The sequence below is a fragment of the Ictalurus furcatus genome, chromosome 10 (assembly GCF_023375685.1).
Source record: "Ictalurus furcatus strain D&B chromosome 10, Billie_1.0, whole genome shotgun sequence".
Lineage (NCBI taxonomy): Eukaryota > Metazoa > Chordata > Actinopteri > Siluriformes > Ictaluridae > Ictalurus > Ictalurus furcatus.
The window spans coordinates 376,375-398,269 of NC_071264.1; the positions used below are offsets into that span (position 1 = coordinate 376,375).

The window sequence follows — 21,895 nt, forward strand, 5'->3', positions numbered from 1 at the left end:
CAAGCAAGGGATGCGCATCAAATATTAAGTGTTATTTATTTTAACTTACTTCAAGACTTGTCTGTTCCTATACATTTCCTTTTTCCAGGAAATAAAAGTTGAACTTTCATCTCATATCCATTGTTTGATCTCAAACCCAAATGTTTTTGGTGTATAGCACAAACAAATGAATCGGCTGTTCCAATAGTTTCAGAAGGAACTCTATATTAGCAGTTTAAAACAGCATTGAGTACAACGTGGGCCGTTTAAATTTTTCAGCCTTGAAAATCATGAAGAAAGGGGACTGTATATAAGGAAAAGCACCTGATAGCCATTGTGAAATCTGTAAAGTGATGCTTTGGGCCTGATTTGTTGGTGGTGGGGGAGGCGGTGACTAATGTTATCTGTAGTAGAGCCAATACGTTTGCAGGAAATAAAGCACTCCTTAAGAAAAATATTGTTTTATACAGAATCCCCGTATGTTTAAGATCATGACATGATTTAATAAGTGGTGCGCATTTGCACGATGGGTGCCAATACTTTTGGAGCTACCGGTCTGACTCACCGGTATTGTTTCAGTCAGCTCCTCTTGACCAAGTGCAACATCAAACTCCATCTCTCTTCCTCCACATTCTGCCACCTCACACAGCAAGGCAGAGACAGCACAGGCTGCACACACACACACACACACACACACACACACAGAGTTCTGATTATTACTACTTACATTATCAAATATGTCTCCTTTACCACTGTTCATCCCTCATTCCTATTGAAGGGGGTGTGGCATATGAGACAGTCCCAGTGAAGGAGGTGTGGCCTTTGTGTCTCAGTCATAGTGAAGGAGGCGTGTCCTGTGTCTCAGTCAAAGTGAAGGAGGCATGGCCTCTGAACTTTGCATGTTACTGGATTATGTTTGTGGATTACTGTTTGGATTTACCTGCCTGTGTGTCTCTCAATAAAACTGTTCATACTGCACTTGCATCCTACCTTATCTCCGTTGCGTCACGAAATGTGACAGAATATTCTGCCGTAACATGGATGCAGCAGGAAGACAGGGGAGACATCACGCTACAATGGGAGGAGCAGGACAATACCTTATCGGGAAACGTTCCGATTACTGACCTCACATTTCTTGTCCGTGCAGTTCCCTCAACGGTACGCCGTTGAACTGCTGCCAGAGACAGCGGGATTGAGCAGCTACCCGCTGGAGTTCCTCTTCAGCTGCCAGGAATATTTCTGCAGCCTGGTGTATCCCAAGCCTACTAAGAGACAGTGGATCCGGTTCTTGGTGTCCAGGTTTTGCGGTCCGGCCCGTGACTGGGCGGAGCAGCTGGTGAGCACTGAGTCCTCTGCCCTCCAGGATGTCACTCAATTTGCAGAACTTTTTATGGAGGAGTTCACGCAGCCAGGGCAGCTTCATGGTCTGGATTTACTGGGGTGGAGAGTCAATGGACAGCCCCAGCCTGACCTGCCCTTTAACCTCTATTATGAGAGGATTGACAGGTCAGCCTCCACCGATCTGCTTCAGGTTCCAGCCAACGTGGTGGAGGTGGCACCGACATGCATGTCTGAGGGCTGCAGGAGGGAGACCAAGCTACAATGCCCTACCTGCAAAAAACTGTGTCTCCAGGAAGCATTCTACTGCTCTCATGAATGCTTCAAGAGCAGCTGGTGGGAGCATAAGAAACTCCACCGGAGAGCTCCTGCAGAGATCCAGCCCAGGGTCAACAGGGTGACCTCGGAGCTCCCGTCGGAGGTCTCAGCACCCGAGCCCCAGCCAGAGGTGAACCTGGCGACCTCAGAGCTCGAACCTGAGACCCACGAGGAGGTCTCACCCGCCGAGCTCCAGCCAGAGGTCCACATGGCAGCCTCAGAGCTCCAGCACGAGACCTATGGGGAGGTCTCAGCTCCGGAGCTCCAGCCTGAGGTTAACCTGGCGACCTCAGAGCTCGAACCTGAGACACACGAGGTGGGCTCACCTGCCGAGCGGGTCAACAGGGAGGCCCCAGCATCAGAGCCCCAGCCGGAGGTTCAGGAGTGGGTCTCAGCTCCACAGATCCACTGCAAAGCCCAGTTACTGTCCCAAGTGTCTGTTAACCCGGACAACCAAGCCCTGCTCAAGCCCAAGTCTACTGACACGGCCGACCAAGTTCTGCTCACGCCCGAGTCTACTGATATGGCCGACCAAGTTCTGCTCAAGCCCGAGTCTACCGACACGGCCGACCAAGTTCTGTCATGAGTTCCCCTTTAAGCAGCGCGCTGTGGAGCATGTGAGCGCGCGTGCACGAGCAGGTGCACGAGCACCTGCTTTTCCCTTGTTGACAATCGTGACATTTCGACACGTGCATTTGTTATGTTTCTGTTATGTCTCCTCCCCGTTCTGTCATTGGTTGTTGTTTCATGTGTGTCTGAATCGCCCTCAGCCATTACGAGGCTGATTATGTTTGTATATATACCGCGCGCCTCCCAGCACACAGCGCGGAATATTGAGTTGTAGTAGATTAGTTGAGTGTCCTTACGATAGAGAACCAAAGTCACAGTTCATAGTTTCATGGTTCAATTCATAGTCATAGTTCATGTCATGTTTCATGTTTAGGTTCGTTAGTTTAGTTCACGCTGGTTTCTCCGCCCCCAGTCCCGCGCTATAGTTCATGTTCATGAGAAAGAAAGAAAAAAGAAACATCCACCCAGTGTTTAAAAAACAAAAAATTAAAAATAGAATGTAAATATATAACTGGAGCTTCTGTCAGCATTAGTATAAGACTTAATGTAGTGCACCTACTTATTTTAACTTGGTATGTGTTTGGAAAAAATCAAAAAGCTTTAAAAAAAAAAAAAAAAAGGGGCTGGATTGTAAAATTTAAAAAGAAAAAAGAAATTGTGCAGTCCATGGATTATTACTCTGAAGATAAACAAGAAAAAGAAAAAAGAAGGCACCTATCATGGTGGTCTTTCCCTGATTCAGGATCTGAGGAGATGAAGGAGAGAACAGAACAGACCCAGCACAGAGAGAGGAGAGTCACATTCAAGGGAGAAAAAGCACAGGGAGAAGGCTGGATGAGGTGCATTGTGGGAAGACACGATGGGGACTGGGTCATCTTGGAGGAAAACAAAGCGGTCACACAGATGTAGTCACTCGGTCCACAGTGTTATTGACCTCGTTTTTGTTGGAGTCCAGGCCTTTGGCAGCGTTCAGACCGTTGCGGAGATTCTCCACCACCTTCTTCATGCTCCTCAGCTCTCCGGGGTGCGGCGTGGCCCGTCGCAACAGCGTCCCCTATGACAGAGGAAAAGAAATAAAGAAAACAAGACCATCATTGGAGATACACGAGCTATAGTTATAGACACCTAGTTATTGCTATTCATCACATTCGATCCATCACCGTTATAAAACGGCTTCTTTCCCACGCTGGTCCTGTTACTCGGTTATTGATGAATCATTCATTCCTGGCAATAGTTGAGCGTACATATTTGCTGGTCTATGGTCTGTTTTGTACTGTGTTATCTTTAATTTTTTTTGTGGAGTCACCGAGTTGTCAAGTTATTATTCTGACAGGGTCTATGTGATTAGCACGGCAACAGCTGGACTACATTCCGCTAACAATAATAATAATAATAATAATAATAATAATAATAATAATAATAATAAAGCTAAATGATGAGTGTAGGCACAAGGTCCGTGTATTTAATAACAGAAAGGCTAACTTAGTGCATATTCTGCATTTATAACCTATATTATCACTATACATACACTCACTGGCCACTTTAAGACAAACACCTGTACAGCTGCACAGCTGTGCAATTATCCAATCAGACAATCATGTGGCAGCAGCACAGTGCATAAAATCATGCAGATATACATCAACGGCTTCAGGAAATGTTCACATCAAACATCTGAATAGGGGGAAAATGTGCTCTCGGTGACTCGGTGGCATGGTTGCTGGTGCCAGACGGGTATTTGCGTATTTCAGAAGTTACTGATCTGCTTGGAATTTCACAGCCTCCTGAGTTTATTCAAGATGGTGCAAAAAACCATCGAGTGGCGGAACTAAGAGTGGAAACGGCTTGTTGATGAGCGAGATCAAAAGAGAGCTCGATAGCTAGACTGGGTCGAGCTGAGAAGAAGGCTACCATAAAATGGAAAAAAACAACAAAAAAAAACATGCCGAACCTGAGAAGACGTCCACATTTTATCTACATGATTTCATGTATTGGATAACTGCATGAATGAGCAGGGATATACCAATGAGTGTATAAATCTGTACTGTACTATTAGAAAACCATTTAAACAATTCTCACAGGTCCCGGTCACATAGCAATACAGGTTTCTGCTCTACTCTTTTCTTACAACAGTGATTCATTCATCACAGAACAGGACAGGGCTATGTTTACAGAACAAGGCCATTTGAATGACTTTACTCCCAACTCTCAGTGTACCACGCCAAGTACAGAATAAAACACCATAGGTGTGCTGTTCCAGGTAAATAATCAACGACAGTGACTGAAGGCGAAGTAAGCCCCTAAAGCAAGGGCATAGCTTTAATTACGGATCCAAAATCAGACTCTTAGAGGGCTTTCGCACTGGCAGCTCAGTCTGAGCGTGGTTTGTGTGTAATGTGAAAGCTGTCACGTGGACCGGGAAGCACAGCGCGGTACCGGACCTGAGACTACCTGAAGGAGGTGGTCCTAGTTCGGTTGTTTTGGAACCGAGCCACGATTCCAGTGAATATGAACGCAAATCGTACTCCGTTCTGCGCTTATTCAGGAAGTAAAGTAACCTGCGCGTGCATTTTAGCTGAGGACGGCATCATTACGACGTAGTCTCCACAACACATGTGTACCATGAGCGGCAGGGGAATTTGTGGGACACAGAAGAGGTCCACTGCTGCGCATAATATCTGTTGCACCTGCGTTCGAGTGAGTCTGAAACCAGACCAACGGGGGGAACAATCGCACTCGGATTTGGACCGCAGCAAACATGACCCGTGTGACAACTATCGTACTCAAAGGCTACTTTATGCTTTATATTCTAATTTCATTAGTTCCCAAGTGTGGTTCATCCCACCAGGGTCACTCCCTGTATTAACAAAGATGAACTGTCAGGAATTTCTTGCCATTGGATTTTGTGTTTATATACCTCGTTATTTTGCTATTTACTGAATGCACTTCATTCATTTAGTCGGGTTTCCAAAAATTCTAACAATCCTGACTCGGCAACCTACAGAGTAATGTCCGAAATCCACAGGCGTGAAAGTTTCCTCACTCAAACTCGGGATTCTGACACTCTGACATAAGCGTTTGCACATTTGCATTTTAATTAATGATACAGTAAACACGTGCATCAAAACCAATCTTATAAATTAGATGGTAGCAGTAGTAATATAATAGTAATAGTAATAATAGTCCGAGCTGTTATTTCAGTTTAACACACACGCGCACACACACACGCGCACACACACACGGAAGCTCAATCAGGTGATACAGAGTCCAGCATTTCACAATTCTCTCACCTGTTCATCGTCGTCATCGAGGAATCGGATGGTGCTCATTCTCTTCGTGGCTCTGTTGTCCCACGTGTCATCAGCCACGTCGTTCACGAGACTCTCCAGAGTGCCATAGCGTACCAGGTTATCAGAACCTACATATACACACACACACATTCCACTATCACGTCTCACCTCACCATTCCCAAAATATTTTCCCAAAGCTGAAGGTTAAGCCAAAATAAAGTAACCTCAACTGAAGAGTTCACCTGCGATACCCAGCAAGTAAAAAATGTCAGATTAGGGCTCAGATTATACTCGACTTGTATAAACCCGGACTTATTTAGAGGCTTTGTGCATGAATGTCTGTGCTCCTGCTCGGTCTCCGTCTCTCCCTCCCTCCTCCCCTCAGTGACCTAGCTTCCATGGGTTTTCCACCCTCATCGGTCCGTGTCACCACAAATGATCATAATCCCTCGGCCTAAACAAGAAAACACAGCTGCTACTCAGAAGAGGTTAAGAATGACAAACTTCCTATTCGTCTTTATCGACACTACGTTTACATTCGTAGGCAAAAATATATATAGATATACAAAATTAATTCTGGTGCACTCTCAGTGCACAGCAGTGGATGTGATGCCACTTGCCACTGTGGTTAGTGCTTAATAGCGACGAGTGTGGTTAGGCAGAGATAAGCTTCTTTAAGCCATTCAATCCAGCGGGTGGACATAAAACAGCTCAGGTGCAGAGAGAGAAAGTGCCAGATTTTAGGCTCTGTCTGCTTATCAAACATTCCAAAAAAATGTATTCTTCTTCTATAAGAATGTGTGCTAGACAGGCACAGAGCAAATTAAAATCCTACAAGCCATGCCGTTTAGGGCTCACGTTGAGCAGAGACCTTCTCAAACACAGGAATTCATACATACGGAGTGCTAATGTTTGCATACGCATAGGACAAAATAGCGAAAACAAAGAAATATAGATGATATGGGGGGAAACATTTCGTGAGTTGTTTTTCTTCATTATCAAAAAAAAAAAGAAATGATCAAATGAACTATTTTAAGAATGAATAAGAAGAACTCAGGGTTGCCTCCACCACCACCAAGTCTAGTCCATTCCTTTAGTCTCATTACTAATCTGTATGTCTCAAACTCAAATACCCTTAAAATACATGCCTCAAAAAGCAAGAAAGCCATTGAAGAAAAACTATTTCTGACATTTGACCTTGTTTGGATCAACTCTAAAATCTAATATCAGTTCATCTTCTGTGTACAGTCACGATTCTATAAAATCCTACAAAACATACTACCTCCACCACCTAGTGGCTTTTAATTCCCTCAGTTGTAATATATTGGCTGCCTTGCAGTTCTCCCTGTAGTTCTGGCCTTGTTTCCCACTGAAGTTAAGCAAGGTTGAGCCTGGCCAGTACCTGGATGGGAGAGCTACTGGGCAAAACTAAGGCTGCTGCTGGAAGTGGTATTAGTGAGGCCAGCAGGGGGCGCTCACCCTGTGGTCTGTGTGGGGCCTAATACCCCGGTATAGTGAGGAGGGACACTATACTGTAAAAACAGCACAGTCTTTTGGATGAGACGTTAAACCGAGGTCCTGACTCTCTGTGGTCATTAAATATCCCAGGACACTTCTCGTAAAGGAGTAGGGGTATAACCCTGGTGTCCTGGTGGAATTCCCCCACTGGCCCTTCTCCATCATGGCCCCCTAATAATCCCTGAAAACCCCTGTGACCTGAAAATGACTCCAGTTTAAACAATGTATTCTTGAGTCATATTGAATTTATGCAACTGCACCTGCCAAACATGTTCGTATGCAAGTGTGGGAAGTAGATTTATTTATTTATTTTTTACATACAAGTCAGCGTGACTATGAATGCCAACTCTGATCACAATGAAAAGTTGCAGGGAAATAATAATGGCTTTTGCTGGGTCATTCATATCTGCATTAGCATTATGTGCAACATGCTTATGTTACTTAAAATATGCCAAACCCAATTTACATGCCACTTACTGCTGTGCTGTACCCATTAGTATGTTTAGACAGAACAAATGTTATAGGTGTGTTTATATATTTTCTATATTTGTATACAGGGTCCTGATCTGCCTTTTCAAATATCAGTGCCCCCTGTATATTTGGGGAACAAATGGTACCTAATTTGGAGTTGAATTATTCTGGGATTTACCCCTAACAACCCAGGCTTACAACTGCCTAGCCTGTTTCCAGACAAATCAAAAACATGCAGCTCTGTAGCCTGTGAAATTTCAGGGATGCGCGTCAGATGGTTGTCCCTCACACACAGCACATTCAGACTGCTGCAGCCTCCTATCTGTGAAAAAGAAAAAAAATAGATGCACATAAACATGTCAGAAGTAATAGCTCTAGAGAGGAAAGCATTATTATAGGAGCTTGGGAGTTGAGTGGAATAATATGGGGGAAATCAGTCACGACCAGGAATTAATCTCTTACGGCTCTAAATGTTCAGGTTCTTGAGAATCCCGGGCTATTATTAATACAGTCCTGAAAGAAAAACTGGAGAAAGCACAGGTGGCAGACATTTGTTTGTCTTGATATGCGATCTATTTTACAGTTGAACAAAAGGATGGATAAAAGAATGCACGCGTGAAAAACAGCACCCCTGTAACACATGCAAGTCTCGGTGTGGGATCTATACGCTGCTGATGGGGCTGACAGCGGGGCCTAATTTTAGAAGCAATTAGTGGTGATCTATAGCATGGCATTAATGGACAGCCAGACAGCGACAAATCTACCTTCCAGTGACTGAGCCTGATATTATATTATATACACAGAGAATATAAACAGTAGGTACACCCGTAACCCGATCTCAACATAATAACACAGCAGGAATACATAGAGATACGTGTTCAACACTCATTTCCGTTACCTGTAAGGTGGGGAAACTTCTGTCTAAGACTGGGCAGAACAAGCAAACAACAAATCTCATCCAAATAAAATGTATTATAAAAGTAGGTCAGGAGTGTTAAGAGGATTTAAATGCATTGCAACTTACACCACCACACCTTGTACTTGAAAAAGTATCATCTTGGGGCTGCGTAGCTGCAGACCGGTCAGAGTGCCCATGCTGACCCCTGTCCACTGCCGAAAGCACCCATAATGGGCTCATGAGCATTAGAACCGGACCATGGAGCAATAGAAGAAGGTGACCTGGGTTCATGAATCACATTTTCTTTTACATCATGTGGATGGCCAAGTGCGTGTGTGTCGTTTATCTGGGGAAGAGATGGCACCAGGATACACTATGGAAAGAAGGCAAGCCGGCGGAGACAGTGTGATGCTCTGGGCAATGCTCTGCTGGGAAACCTTGGGTCTTGGCATTCATATGGACGTTAATTTAACATGCACGACCAACCTAAACATTGTTGAAGACCAAGTACACACCTTTATGGCAACAATATTCCCTAATGGCAGTGGATTCTTTCAGCAGGATAATGAGCCCTGCTACATTGCAAAAATGGTTCAGGAACGGTTTGAGGAACATGACAAAGAGTTTAAGGTGTTGACTTGGCTCCAAATTCCCCAGACCTCAATCCGATCAAGAATCTGTGGGATGTGCTGGACAAACAAGTCCAATCCATGGCAGTCCCATCTCGCAACTTACAGGACTTAAAGGATCTGGTTGAGAGTTCCCAAAAGCAGAAATTAGTGAATATATTAATCAACTAGTTGACTAGTCTATGAAACCCTGTCCGATATACTCAAATTTTGCAAGTTAATATAATAAAAAAAACCCAACAACACAGGCAGACAGCTGTTATTTTAAGCTAAAATGTTTAAAACTAAAAGGTACCTGGTACTGTTTTTGATAACAGAGACAATGTTGACTGCAAACTTTGTCAGTCAATGTTAAAACAGTTGAATCTCAAATGTCATATGTCGAGTAGAGTTTATGCTTTACAACTCCATTATGTTTGGGAAGTGGAAGCTCAGTGATTAAGACATTGGGCTTCTGATTGGAAGATCGTGAGTTCAAATCCCAGTGCCGCCAAGCTGCTACTGCTCAAGGGCCCACCAAGGCACTTAACCTTCAACTGCTCAGACATATAAATGAGATACATGTAAGTCGCTCTGAATAAGCACGTTTGCCAAATGCCATGAAAGCCAAATGTAAATGTAGCCTATGTCCTTTGTACAGGAAACCATCTGGCCCTCATAGCACCAACTAAAAGACGTCAGATTTGATGTGTTTACGAAATGTAAAAACGAAAATCTAAATATCAGCAACAAGAAAATATCCCTGAGTGAATAAATCAAAATGAATCTGAAACGTGTGTGATGAATTTGTGACGTTTCCGTTTATATCCATAAGAAAAGCTGCATTTGAAGAGTTACGCCGACAGATAATCTCACTATAGTGATGAGAAAAGAAATATAGTGCTTTATTCCCAGAATGGCGATTATCTGTAGGTACTCCTTCTGCCATCTTATTGGACATGTGACTAATGTGACTAGTCATGCATACTGATCTACTTTCTTAATCTTATGCCTCTGGCATTTGGGCTTGTGGTCAGTAACACAGCTTGGCCTTTCAGAAAGCCTTAATCTTCTGCTACAAACATTAAAAAATGTTTTTAAATGATCCCACCCACTGAAAATCAAACTGTGATGATCTGTTTTCACTGGCTGGTAGTTAATTCTTTGTTTAGTGTTTTGAGATGCCATGTAATCAACCATGTAATGAGATGATTACTGCAGTACCTGCAAAGAGCAAACAGCAAACACATCCGGTTGAGAATTCACTGTAAATGGCTGTTAAGCCCACCCGCGGGCCAGAATGGTGAACGTAAACTTGTGGAGCGTAAACAAAAACTTTTAAAGCGTAAATGAAAACTCTGGCAGCGCATTCATGAACCGTGATTAGCCAAAAGGAAGCTTAGAAAACCATGAATTACTTGAAGACCATGTTATGTTTTGGCCTTTTTCTCTCTCATTGTATATTTTTGTTTATTTCTTGAGAAGTTATGTTCAATAATTTTGGCACAAATTTAATTCTATACTGACAGGGCCATTTGAAGATATTGATCTGAAGCCATTCCTTTGTTGACTTGGATGTGCACTTTGGGTCGTTATTGTACATGAACGCAAACATTCTTTTTCTCATCTTCAGTTGCCTAACAGTGTCCCAAAGTAGACTGGTGTTAGCATCTACCCATGATTCCCTCTATCTAGACTAGAGTCCTAGTTCCTGCTGAAGAGAAACAGCCCCATAGTACGATGCTGCCACCACCATGCATTTTCATTTTCTTTTTCCATAAAATGATGAGATTTGTGTTTCCACTTAAGGCTAGAAAAAGATCTGACACGTTATCTTGACACTATTTTAACGGGAGTGTGTAGACTTTTTATAGCCACGGTAGGTTGGTATAGGTGTGTGGCACGCACCACACATGCTGTTCCTGGCTTGAAATGCTACGGATTATAATATTCATAATCGAAACAGTACATGATCTATACTTCAGTCTGTACTGTGCTGAAGCAAAAAAAAAGCGTTCTTAAGTTTAAAAAAATAATAATAAAATTAAATGTTCTAACTGCCACTGAGCACAAGCGAACATATCAATGGAACTTAAGAACCTTATTTGATCATGTGCAAAGTCATGTCATTCCTGAGGTAAAACAGGAATAACGCTTTGAAGTGCTTTCTTGCTTGTCCGTTATTAAAATCATCCAGTCATTTTCAGGTTTCAGGTCTGTGCTTCATGCTGGCACTTTCAAGTAACTTTGTAGGCCGAAAGCGATCGCCGCTGGAAGCAGGTATGTCGAGTATCACTTCAGATATGGAACTGTTCTGCCGCTGACACTAATTAAGTGTCCGCGGATTTCTATGAAACCGGACTTTTCTTCATGAAGTTAAAAAATAAATAGAAAATTGTGCTTGTGCAGAGTTTCGGCAAAAAGAAATTATTCATGCTGTTTGGAAATACAGCGTTATACAGTAAATATATTAGTGTTTAATATAAACAGAATATATATATATAAAGTCGATACCACGGTGTGGTATAAAAATAAAATAAAAAAATTAAATTAAAAACTCTCCTGGAGGACATCCTCCTCTGGCTGATACAGGCAAAAAGAGAGAGAGAGAGAGAGATTTTAGTTATTCTAAACATGCGCACACACACCCCTTATACTCTGAATGCAAGCATTAGTTTAAATTCACTGATATGGTGGCAGGATAAAAAGATTTATTAAAAGCATGAACATGTGAATAATTATTAGTGACATTAGGCTACATTTAGCTGACAGGACACGGGCTGAATGGCGATGCATGGTGGACCATTAGGAGGTAGTTTATAACATTGCAATGCATGAGCATCATTAACAAATAGAGAGAGATAGAGGGGGGAGAGAGAGGGAGAGAGAGAGAGAAAGAGAGAGTGGGGAGAGGGGGAAGAGAGAGAGAGAGAGAGAGAAAGAGAGAGAGAGTGGGGAGAGGGGGAAGAGAGAGGGAGAGAGAGAGAGAAGGAGAGAGTGGGGAGAGAGAGGGAGAGAGAGAAAGAGAGAGAGTGGGGGAGAGGGGGAAAGAGAGGGAGAGAGAGAGAGAGAGAAAGAGAGAGTGGGGAGAGGGGGGAGAGAGAAAGAGAGAGTGGGGGAGAGGGGGAAGAGAGAGTGGGGAGAGAGAGAGAGAGAAGGAGAGAGTGGGGGAGAGAGAGAGAGAGAGAGAGAGTGGGGAGAGGGGGAAGAGAGACTTTTGACTTTTAAACTCACTTTATTTACCAATTGTTTAGGGAAAACAGAAAGTATCACTCATTTAAAAGGAAAAAAGGAAAGAGGATCTACGCATTTAAACATGGAGGTGAAGAATGGTTAAATTAATAAAGACAATCACCAGTGAAAAACAATTTCCCCATCATCCGTTATAGAAAACAAACCCATGTTTGCGCACCATGTCTTTTCGAACATTTCCACATTGTCATTCATTATATGGAATTCGTGTTCAAGTTTAATCCGTGACTCTATTAGAGCTTTTAATAAGTTTACGGTGTTGATTTCTCTTCCTTCCGCTTTTAGTCTATAGGATTTCCAGATGGCTACTTTTGCCTGTCCAACTAGAAAGTTGATCAAAGCACATCGTTCTCTGCGTGAACGGGAATATTTACAACCTAAAATAAACATTGCTTTAGAAAAGGGTGACCCGAGATTGTTAATTATTCTGTCCAGTGTATTCAAAAGAGGGTCCAGTCTGTGGCAGTCGCAGAAGCAGTGGAACACAGTGTCTGGTAGTCCACAGAACCTGCAGAGGGGAGAGTCCGTGAGGTTACACTTAAACAGGAAGGTATTGGTCGGCATCGCGGAGTGAAGAACTCGCCACTGTAGGTCTCCAGATCGCTTTGGTAGGGGACTCTTATAGAGCAGCCTCCACATAGGGGACTGAGACGGAGGAGTGGATAGGTGTATTCTCCACTTTGTGTCTGTCCGTCCTTTGAGCTCTCTTGAAAGTTCGTTTTTTATGCAGAAGTTGTACAATTGGTCTTTTGTTATCATTGAAAAGGGGACGTTTCTAAGTCTTGCGTACGAGAGAAGTTGGCCTGTGCCATCGTCGTCTGGAGCTTCGCTGGGAGTTATGTACAACTCTGGAAAGGACGTTTGATCAGGATCTCCAGCCATGTAGTTGTTTATGGACGTCAGTAGGGGTGTGGGGAACAAAGCCTTCAAAGTCCTTACCACATTCCCCACAATCCTCTCTGACCTGCCTCCAATCTCTTTGGAAAGTTGGTGTACTTGTATCCACTCTCGCTTATCCTGGTCAATAAGATCTCCCACCTTGGCTACTCCTGCTGAGATGAAAGCAGTAATCTCGCTTCTAGACTCAGTTTGTTCAGGGAACCAGGTGTTGTAAAAGAGTGGTTCGTTCAGACCGTAATGATCTTTCCGTTGCGTTCTAAGCTGAGACCAGATTTTAAAAACTGTTCCATAATAGTGACTGACAGGCACGGCCTTTGTGACACTATTAGACATTAAGAACATCTGTCTGTCGAGTCCCATTCTTCCCGCAAACCTCAGTACTGCAAGCCCAAAACTAACCCATGGCACAGTACTTGGACAGTACAACAGTTTCTGAGCAGTTTGTAGTCTCAGGGCCTTCACCTTGGACTGAAGATGGATCAGACTCTGCCCGCCCTCACACACCGGTAAACTCAGTGCGCCGGATGGTATCCAATGGTGACCGCTCCAGACGAAGTCCACAAAGCACTTCTGAAGTTGGTGTAAGAGTTCTTGAGGTGGATCTAATACTGTCAGACGGTGCCATAGCATCGAGGCAGCCAAGTTGTTTATCACTAGGACTCTGCCCCTGTAGGACAGCTGTGATTGAATCCATCTCCATCTATTTAGCTTTTCAGTAACCTTACTGGTCAATCCATCCCAGTTCTTCTGCATATATCGATCTGTGCCAAAGAAGATCCCAAGTATTCTCACTCCCTCTTTGCTCCATGAACAGTCCTGTGGGAGGTGAGGTATATTCTCCTCCTGCCATTGGCCTAGGAGCAAGGCATCAGTTTTGTTCCAGTTTACGCGTGCAGATGATGCTCTCTGAAAGACATCGAGGCTAGAAACCATATGACCGATGTCATCCTCAGATCTGATTACCACCGTCACATCATCAGCGTATGCTGTGAGTTTGATTATGGTCACATCAGATAGATCAAGGCTTAACACTGAAAACCCTTGCAGGTTTTCTCGCAGGCGTCTTAGCAGGGGCTCGATGGAGAGAGTGTACAGCAGACCGGACAGGCTACAGCCTTGTCGAACACCTCTGTGCACGGGAAACGTTCTTGTTAGTGTTCCATTTATTTTCAGCATGCTGTACACATCAGTGTACAGCAGCCTAATCCATGAGATGAAGCGTCCACCAATGCCAAAAGCTGTTAGGGTCTTAAAGAGATAGCCATGATCTACTCTGTCAAAGGCCTTCTCTTGGTCTAGTGACACTAGTCCCATCTCTGCCTTATATAGCTCTGTGAGGTGTAACAGGTCTCGCACCAGAAAAAGGTTGTTAAAGATTGAGCGTCCTGGGATGCAGTATGACTGGTCTTCATGTACTATTGTGGCCAAAAATCTTTTAAGGCGGTTTGTTAGTGCCTTCGAAAAGATTTTATAGTCTGTCCCAAGGAGAGACACAGGACGCCAGTTCTTTAAGCTACCAAGGTCTCCTTTTTTGGGTAGCAGAGTAATTACAGCTCTCCTACAGCTGAGGGGTAAACCTTTTGATTCCATACATCTGAGTATGACAAAGTGCAGGTCTGGGCCAATCAAAGGCCAGAATGTTTTATAAAATTCAGAGGTCAATCCATCTAGCCCCGGCGACTTTCCGTTTGACAGCTGGTGAGCGGCCGTACTGAGCTCTTCAAGCGAGAGTGATTCCTCGAGTTCATTCCTCTCACACTCACTCAGCTGTGGTAGTCCACTCAGGAGTTCTTCAATTGCTTCAGGATCACATGGCTGGCTGTTGTACAGTTTCTCGTAAAAAGATAAGGCTTGTGAAGTGATGTCATCTTTGTCGGTAGTTTCCTGCCCATTGGGCAGTTTCAGGTAGCTGATGGACTTCTTTTCTCTGTTTTTTTTCTCCAGCGCAAAGAAGAAAGATGTAGATGAGTCCATTTTATTATATTGTATAAACTTAGCCCGCACCATGGCACCTTGATCTCTCTCTTCATACAAGTTTTTCAGAAGAATTTTGTTCTTCTCCAGCGTTACTTTTGTTCCTGTTTCTTCTTCTCCGCTTATTGAGCTGCTGAGTTTCAGTATTTCCTTTTCAAGAAAGTTGATCTTTTCCTTGATTTCTCTGGTGCTATTTTCCGTGTATTGTTGGCAGAAGATCTGAACCTGAACTTTGCCAATATCCCACCACTGGTTTACTGATGTATACTGAACCTTTCTCTTTGTCCAAGACTTCCAGAAAAGTGTAAAGGCGTGAATAAAGTGATGATCCTGCAATAACCTGTTGTTAAAGTGCCAGTGATGTTGACGGGAAGTGCTCAGTGTGGTAGTGACAGCGACAGAAATGTAATGATGATCAGAAAGATGAGTGGGATGAATATAACAGTTATAAAATCTGCCTCTGTTGAATTTTTGAGTATAAAGTCTATCGAGTCTTGCTGTAAGAATCTTTCCGGGAGTTGATTTTAGCCAAGTATACTGCCTGTCTGTGGGTAGAGTTTCTCTCCACACGTCTACTAAATTATGGTTTTGTACCACGGTTCTAAGTGCTTCTGCTGAGCGAGGATGAGGTTCGTCATGATTCCGATCTACACTCTGATTCAAAGTGCAGTTGAAATCTCCAGCTAAAACGATGATCCTTTCTTGAGGGATATCTGAGATGGCTTTATCCAAAAGATTAAAGAAACTGACGCGTTCCGTGCCAATGTTGGGAGCGTAAACGTTAATCAAGGAAAGCGAGAGTTCATGTAGATCAATATCTACTCTCTGCATCCTTCCAGGTATAATTTCTACTGCGTTTACTGCTTGTTCTCGAATATCTGCAGAGAACAATATAGCGACCCCAGCGCTCACGTTTGAGCCATGACTGTGAAAAGCCTGACCTTTCCACTCACTTAACCACTGAGTTTGATTACTGTTGTCTGTATCTGTTTCTTGTAGAAATACTATGTTAGTCTTCTTTAGGAACAGAAAATTAAAAAGACTGAAACGCTTCTCAGCACTACGGCACCCATTAATGTTGAGTGAGCCAATGTTTAGAGAGGCCATGTTTTTTTTATTTATTTAAGTTAACATTGCCCCTTCTTTTTGAACTTGTGTTGTATCGTCTTTTTCACTTTTAGCATCATTGTTTTCAGACGGTAGCGTTTCTGTTGGTCAAGTTCTTCAAGGGTGGCATTTTGCATTACTACGTGACATGACAAATAAAAACGTGAGAGATCGGGAAAGAAGGTTTCAATTTTGAGTTTCTTAACCCCTTTTGTCAGATCTAAAAAAGCATTTATCTGTAATGTGGTAAGCAGCTGAGAACTACTGAAAGTTTTGTGTAGTCTAGCTATCATCCCTGAGGAATCAACGTCCTCATCAGAGCTACTCCCTGGATCTTCAAGTTCGTTTTCTGAGCCATCGCGCTGTGAGCTTTCTAAAGCCGTCTCAGAACAAGTTTCCTGCATTTCCTCCTCTAGCTCTAGTGAAACGTTAGGATCAGCCTCTGGATGAACAGGCTGTGAGAGCTCCTCACTCCCCGTGAGGTCGGTCTGAGACAGGGACCGAGGCTGTAAGTGCACTTCACTCCCGGTAGGGTCTGTCTGAGACAGGGACCGAGGCTGTAAGTGCACTTCACTCCCGGTGGGGTTTGTCTGAGATAGGGACCGAGGTTGTGGGGGAGGAGGTTCTTGCTTTTTTACAGTTTTTTTCCGTTTAACACTGGGGTTACGCTGTGGAACTGGATCAGCGCTGTGGCCCGTTGGGGTTTCAGCAGCGTTGTCAGTGTTAGGTGTGACACCTGTCTCGGGTTGGTTAGTGGGAGATTCTGCCTCGAGTTGTTCGGTAGGACTCGTCACCGGCAGTGCGCGAGCTGTAGACACGCTCGGCTGCCCGGCGCGCGCTGGGTCTGCGGTGTCTCTACCTGTGTGCTCTCCTGTCTGCTCGGACATGTCTGTCTGACATGGCCGTGTTCGCCACACACGAAACATCTCATCTGCTCGGAGCTGATGAAGATGGTGTAGTCTTTATTCTCCAGCGTTAGTTTGACAGAGAGAGAGAGCGGCTCGTGCTGCGTGTTTAGGATCATGTAGGTGAAACGGCGGAAAGACATGACGTGTTTAATGTCCGGGTTTTTTAAACCCAACGGAATCATTTTGATCGGTGCTGTTAACTTTCCGTAGCGCTCGAGCACACTTTTTAAAGTTTCATTTTTAATAAAAGGAGGCACGTTAGACAGCACGATTTTCTTAGAGACACCGGAGAGTGGAAACACATGAACATACTCATTGTTTACCATTAGCCGCTGTTCAATTAGCGCATCAACCATTTCAACTTCGGCAAGAAAAACCACCACTGCTTTGTTCATCCGAGAAGCTGATCTGATGTTTACACCACCAACCTGATTGCTGAAAGCGGTGAGAACTTCTTCCATTGGTATAGAATCATCCGGCGTACATTTACACCCATGTCTCAGGGTCAGACGAGAGAAATCTCCATTTAACTCCATTTTGGAGCGAGTTCTGCCGACAATAGTCGGCTCACACACTGTTAACTTCACTAAAGCTCTTACTTTAGAAGAAAAAAAGCTAAATAAGAAACCAGAAAAGAAAGTATTTGAAAAAGCACTACAAACACTCAGACGTGCTCTAGCCACCTGTACTCTCGCCCGCTACCCACAATCCTCAGAGAGAGAGAGAGTGTCAGAGAGAGAGAGTGTGTCAGAGAGAGAGAGAGACTGTCTGAAAGAGAGTGTCAGAGAGAGAGAGTGTGTCAGAGAGAGAGACTGTCTGAGAGAGAGACTATCTGAGAGAGAGACTGTCTGAGAGAGTGTGTCAGAGAGAGAGAGACTGTCTGAGAGAGTGTGTCAGAGAGAGAGAGACTGTCTGAGAGAGTGTGTCAGAGAGAGAGTCAGAGAGAGAGAGTCTGTGTGTGAGAGAGAGAGAGAATTGAATTTCAAAAGCCTTTTATTTACAAGCTTGTAAAAGCTACATCGACCTATTTCGGTCCCTCAGAGTCATTGCAAATGACCCTAAAAGAAAAAAAGTAAAATAAATTTATTTATATCTATCTATCTATCTATCTATCTATATATAATATAGATAGATAGATAGATAGATAATTAAAATAATTCTCCTTCCAGTTGCCTTTAAAACCCACAGGGAGTAAAGAATATAAAATAAGCAAACAAGTGTCAACCAGTATGTACACAGTCTTCTAAAAGTTGATGAAATCTCACTTTTTCTTCTGCAACCACACATAATGCCCCTTCCAGACACCATATATTTTCAAATGGTACAAGGTCTTTCATCTCTTGGTAAAACTTAAAATCGATTAGTATCCTAGATTTTAACAGAATCACAAAAACCAATAAAATACTGTCCCCTGAATTTGATTCAATTTTGTTTCTCCTGCTGACATATATGGCCATCTTTGCCTGCCCTATGATAAAATTTATCAACTGACACTTAAATCTTTTTTTTGGAGAGTATTTAAAACCAAAAATAAAAGTTTCGATTGTAAAACTCTCGTTAAAATGGCCGAACAGTCTCTGTAAAACAGTAAAAAGAGGCTTCAATCTTACACGGTGCATAAACATGTGAAAAACAGATTCTCTCACGGCACAGAAAGGACATTCGTAACTCACATCAGTGTTTAAAACACAGATAAAAGAATTAACAGCCACTGCATCGTGTAAAATCCTCCACTGTAAATCCCCACACTTTTTTGTTAATGGTGACTTGTACAAAGCTCTCCATTGTGGCTTTACATGTTCCTTTATTTGTAGAACAGAATGCCAAGGTGTGTCGACTCTTTTGTCCAGAAAATTTTTATTTAGAGATAGTACACACATTTTGTACAGTTCTTTCCCAGATGGTAACTTGGGACCCACAAAACTTAGTTTTTCAGATTTAAAAAACACACCTGAGCACTCACGTACATTCGCCGAGACTCTAAAATCCGGAAAAGGATCTTGGTCATTGGGACTACTTAACCTTCCGGAATATTCCTTCAGCATGTTCAGGACCTCTTCAGTCAACAGGGACCTCCATTCCACAAGGAACTGTGTGACTACACGGACTGACCTCATCTTTATGTGTCCAGCAACTGCCACCGCGTTCCCAAACTCCGGTCCTGCTAAGGTCAGTAGGTCACCCAGAGTGACGACTCCAGCCCTGCGGTACCCCTCCGTAAGCGCAGGAAACGGCTTCCTTTGAGATACATCTAAGATGGAACCATTTATGATTGGCTCCTGCAGCAGCCAGTAGAGAGAACTTGAGCATTGTACTCTCTGCACTGTTAAAAGTCCCCACACTTTAAAAACATTACGGTAAAAAACAGGAAGTTTCCTGATGTCCATCTTTTTCGGGTCCATCCAGAAAAGAGGTTTATGTAAATCCAGCCCTTCAAGTGTCCGTAAAATGGCACATGCTACAGCCTTCCAGTTTGCATTTACAGGTCCATGTAGCAGCCTTTGCACAAACTGTAACCGAAAGGCTGCAGTCCTGCTCTGCAGGTGCACCAGTCCATGTCCCCCTTCATCCTTGGGGAGAAAAAACTAAATACAAGTAAATGTGTGCATTTTATGTAAGACCAACACTTTTAAAGTACAATAAGTCTCTGAATTCTTTTTAATAACGTTGTTATGCTGTTGCTAACCAATGATGAATAAAGTGTACTTCTTAGCATTAATGCGACTTCTGGTGCTGCATGGTTTTGCTGATGGCTTTGTAGTCTGGTTGATACGTGGTGAGGTTAAGCTTCATGCAGGCGTTGAGACTTCCATCCGTTAAACGTGATCGTGGGTTGGTCTTAATGTTCTTTAGATGTGAGAAAGACTGCTCACATGCATACCTAGAGCCAAACATTGTCAGTACAGCAATACTCACACGCTGCAGTGTGTGGTATGTGACGGGAAGCGCGTTCCAAGTTTTGACAATCAGCTGGTCCGCGGGTTGAAGTTTTTTCATTTCTCCCCACTTGTTTGCTCGCCAACTCTGCTTGCTGTTGTGCAAGTCTTTCCAAATCTTCATCCAGTGACGAACTTATTCACCCACATGTCTGAGGCCTTCAGGTCAGCAGCTTGTAGCTCAGAATCTCTGACGGAGACACCGGGGATGTAACTCAGGTCGGCGCTGTCCACTGCACACTCGTGTGGATGGGCGATGAACTTAAAAAGACGAGTGCGCTCACGAAATTCTCCAAAGCGCGCTTTGAATGACTGCAGGAGATTAGATGTGAAGCCCGCTAGCTGCTGAAGATCAAGATGTTGAGCAGGGTCACTTGCTGTGCATGCATCTTTAAACTCTCCCAGTTTTTCAAAGTGTTGTAAACGACCCGTTTCAATGTCGGCGATGAAGAGTTCTAGCTTGTTTTCAAATGCAAACACTGCTAGTTGAAGGGATAAGACTGTATTTCCAACACCTTGCATTTTCACCGTTTCATCGATGCAATTTTATCATTGCATATTAGACACACTGCAGAACCTGCTCTCTCCACAAAGGCGAATACCTCTGTCCATTCCTGCTGAAAAGTACGATACTCCTCATCTTTTTTTTTTCTTTTAGCCATCTTCTTCGATAAAAGGGTTTCTGCAGCTAGCTGACTACTTGATTAAAAGGAGGGAAGTTTACTTCCTGACCTCACAACGACCCGTGTACGTTACGCATTATCCAATAAAAATTTGGAGTTGTCCCGGAGGACAGCTGTGATTGGCTCCAGCCACCCGCAACCATGAACATGAGCGGTAGGAAATGAATGGTTTGAAATACATGAGAATGTTTTATATTTTTAACGTTATTAGTATTTTTAATTAAAGATTTGTCTGCGAGCCAGATGCAGCCATCAAAAGAGCCACATCTGGCTCGCGAGCTATAGGTTCCCGACCCCTGCTCTAAACAGTAAAACAAAATCCTTAAGTCGGGTTATGGCGGAGTGTAGTTTTTTTTGACTGCACTAATAGTTCGTAAACACCACACAGGAAGTAGGAAAAGAACTACATTTCCTATCTGCCCTGGCTGTCACAGGCTAATAGCACCAGCTGCTTTCCATCGCCCTAATGACTGATTCTACTGCTGCAACGAGAACAAATACAACGAAAGGTAAGTTATTATTATAATTTTTTGCAGTTTGCAAGTTTGTAATTTTATTTCCCTGCTTTAAGACTTTATTTATAATTAAATCGCAATATTAAAGTAATTGTTATGCTAGCGGACTTTACTAGCCAGAGTTAGCACACACTTTAACCAATCTAGCACATTAGTAAGTACAATAAGTTAATAAAATGAAGTTAATATATTAAATAGGCTTTGGTAGTTGGCATGTCATGTGAATATTTAGTGTTATACCGACTTCTTTAACTAGCTTCACCATGTAACGGATAGTTCGGTTATAAATAGCAGAGTCAGGCTTCCTAAATAGTTATCGATCTGAGCGCTGGATTGAGTTTAAAGCCTCTGAAATCGAGGACAGGGTGGACAGTAGTCTGGACCGAGCCGAGCTCATTAGTTCAAGTTATTAGTTTGTTATGAATCTGTAAAGCACTGGGCGGTGGTGTGATGTGCTTCGATGTTGTAACTACAGCGCGCTCCTTTTATTCTGCGTCTCTAAACACCGCAGCTGAGCTGTGATCTGTGTGTAGAACAGGTTTTCACTCAGCAAAGTTATTAGCAAGCATGGATATGGTTATTTTCTTACTCAGAACATCACTAGGGACTGACAATCTCAATATATTAACATTT

General features: G+C 43.2%; 2 protein-coding genes across 3 annotated transcripts in view; one reads left to right on the top strand and one right to left on the bottom strand.

The window, feature by feature from the left end:
* Window positions 1-21,895, top strand: part of LOC128614058 (uncharacterized) — a 367,857-nt gene that overhangs the window by 33,419 nt on the left and 312,543 nt on the right. The gene's annotated exons all lie outside the window — the stretch shown is intronic.
* LOC128614083 (leucine-rich repeat-containing protein 1-like) lies at window positions 1,273-19,973 on the bottom strand. Of its 2 annotated transcripts, XM_053635377.1 has the most exons (3): window positions 19,835-19,973; window positions 5,493-5,620; window positions 1,273-3,259 (listed from the first exon to the last, which is right to left on the bottom strand). In XM_053635377.1, exons 1-3 carry the CDS (start codon window positions 19,842-19,844, stop codon window positions 3,101-3,103), a joined length of 297 nt encoding a protein of 98 aa, XP_053491352.1. In that variant the 5' UTR covers window positions 19,845-19,973; the 3' UTR covers window positions 1,273-3,100. The 2 variants fall into 2 exon arrangements, with proteins under 2 accessions (XP_053491352.1, XP_053491351.1); XM_053635376.1 differs by lacking the exon at window positions 19,835-19,973 and having other exon boundaries at window positions 5,493-5,986.

Coding starts and splice junctions, on each gene's coding strand:
- LOC128614083 (XM_053635376.1), bottom strand. CDS start 5,642: ATGTGTGTGTGTGTATATGTAGGTTCTGATAACCTGGTACGCTATGGC. Junction 3,260..5,492: donor TCGATGACGACGATGAACAG/GTGAGAGAATTG, acceptor CCTCTGTCATAG/GGGACGCTGTTGCGACGGGC.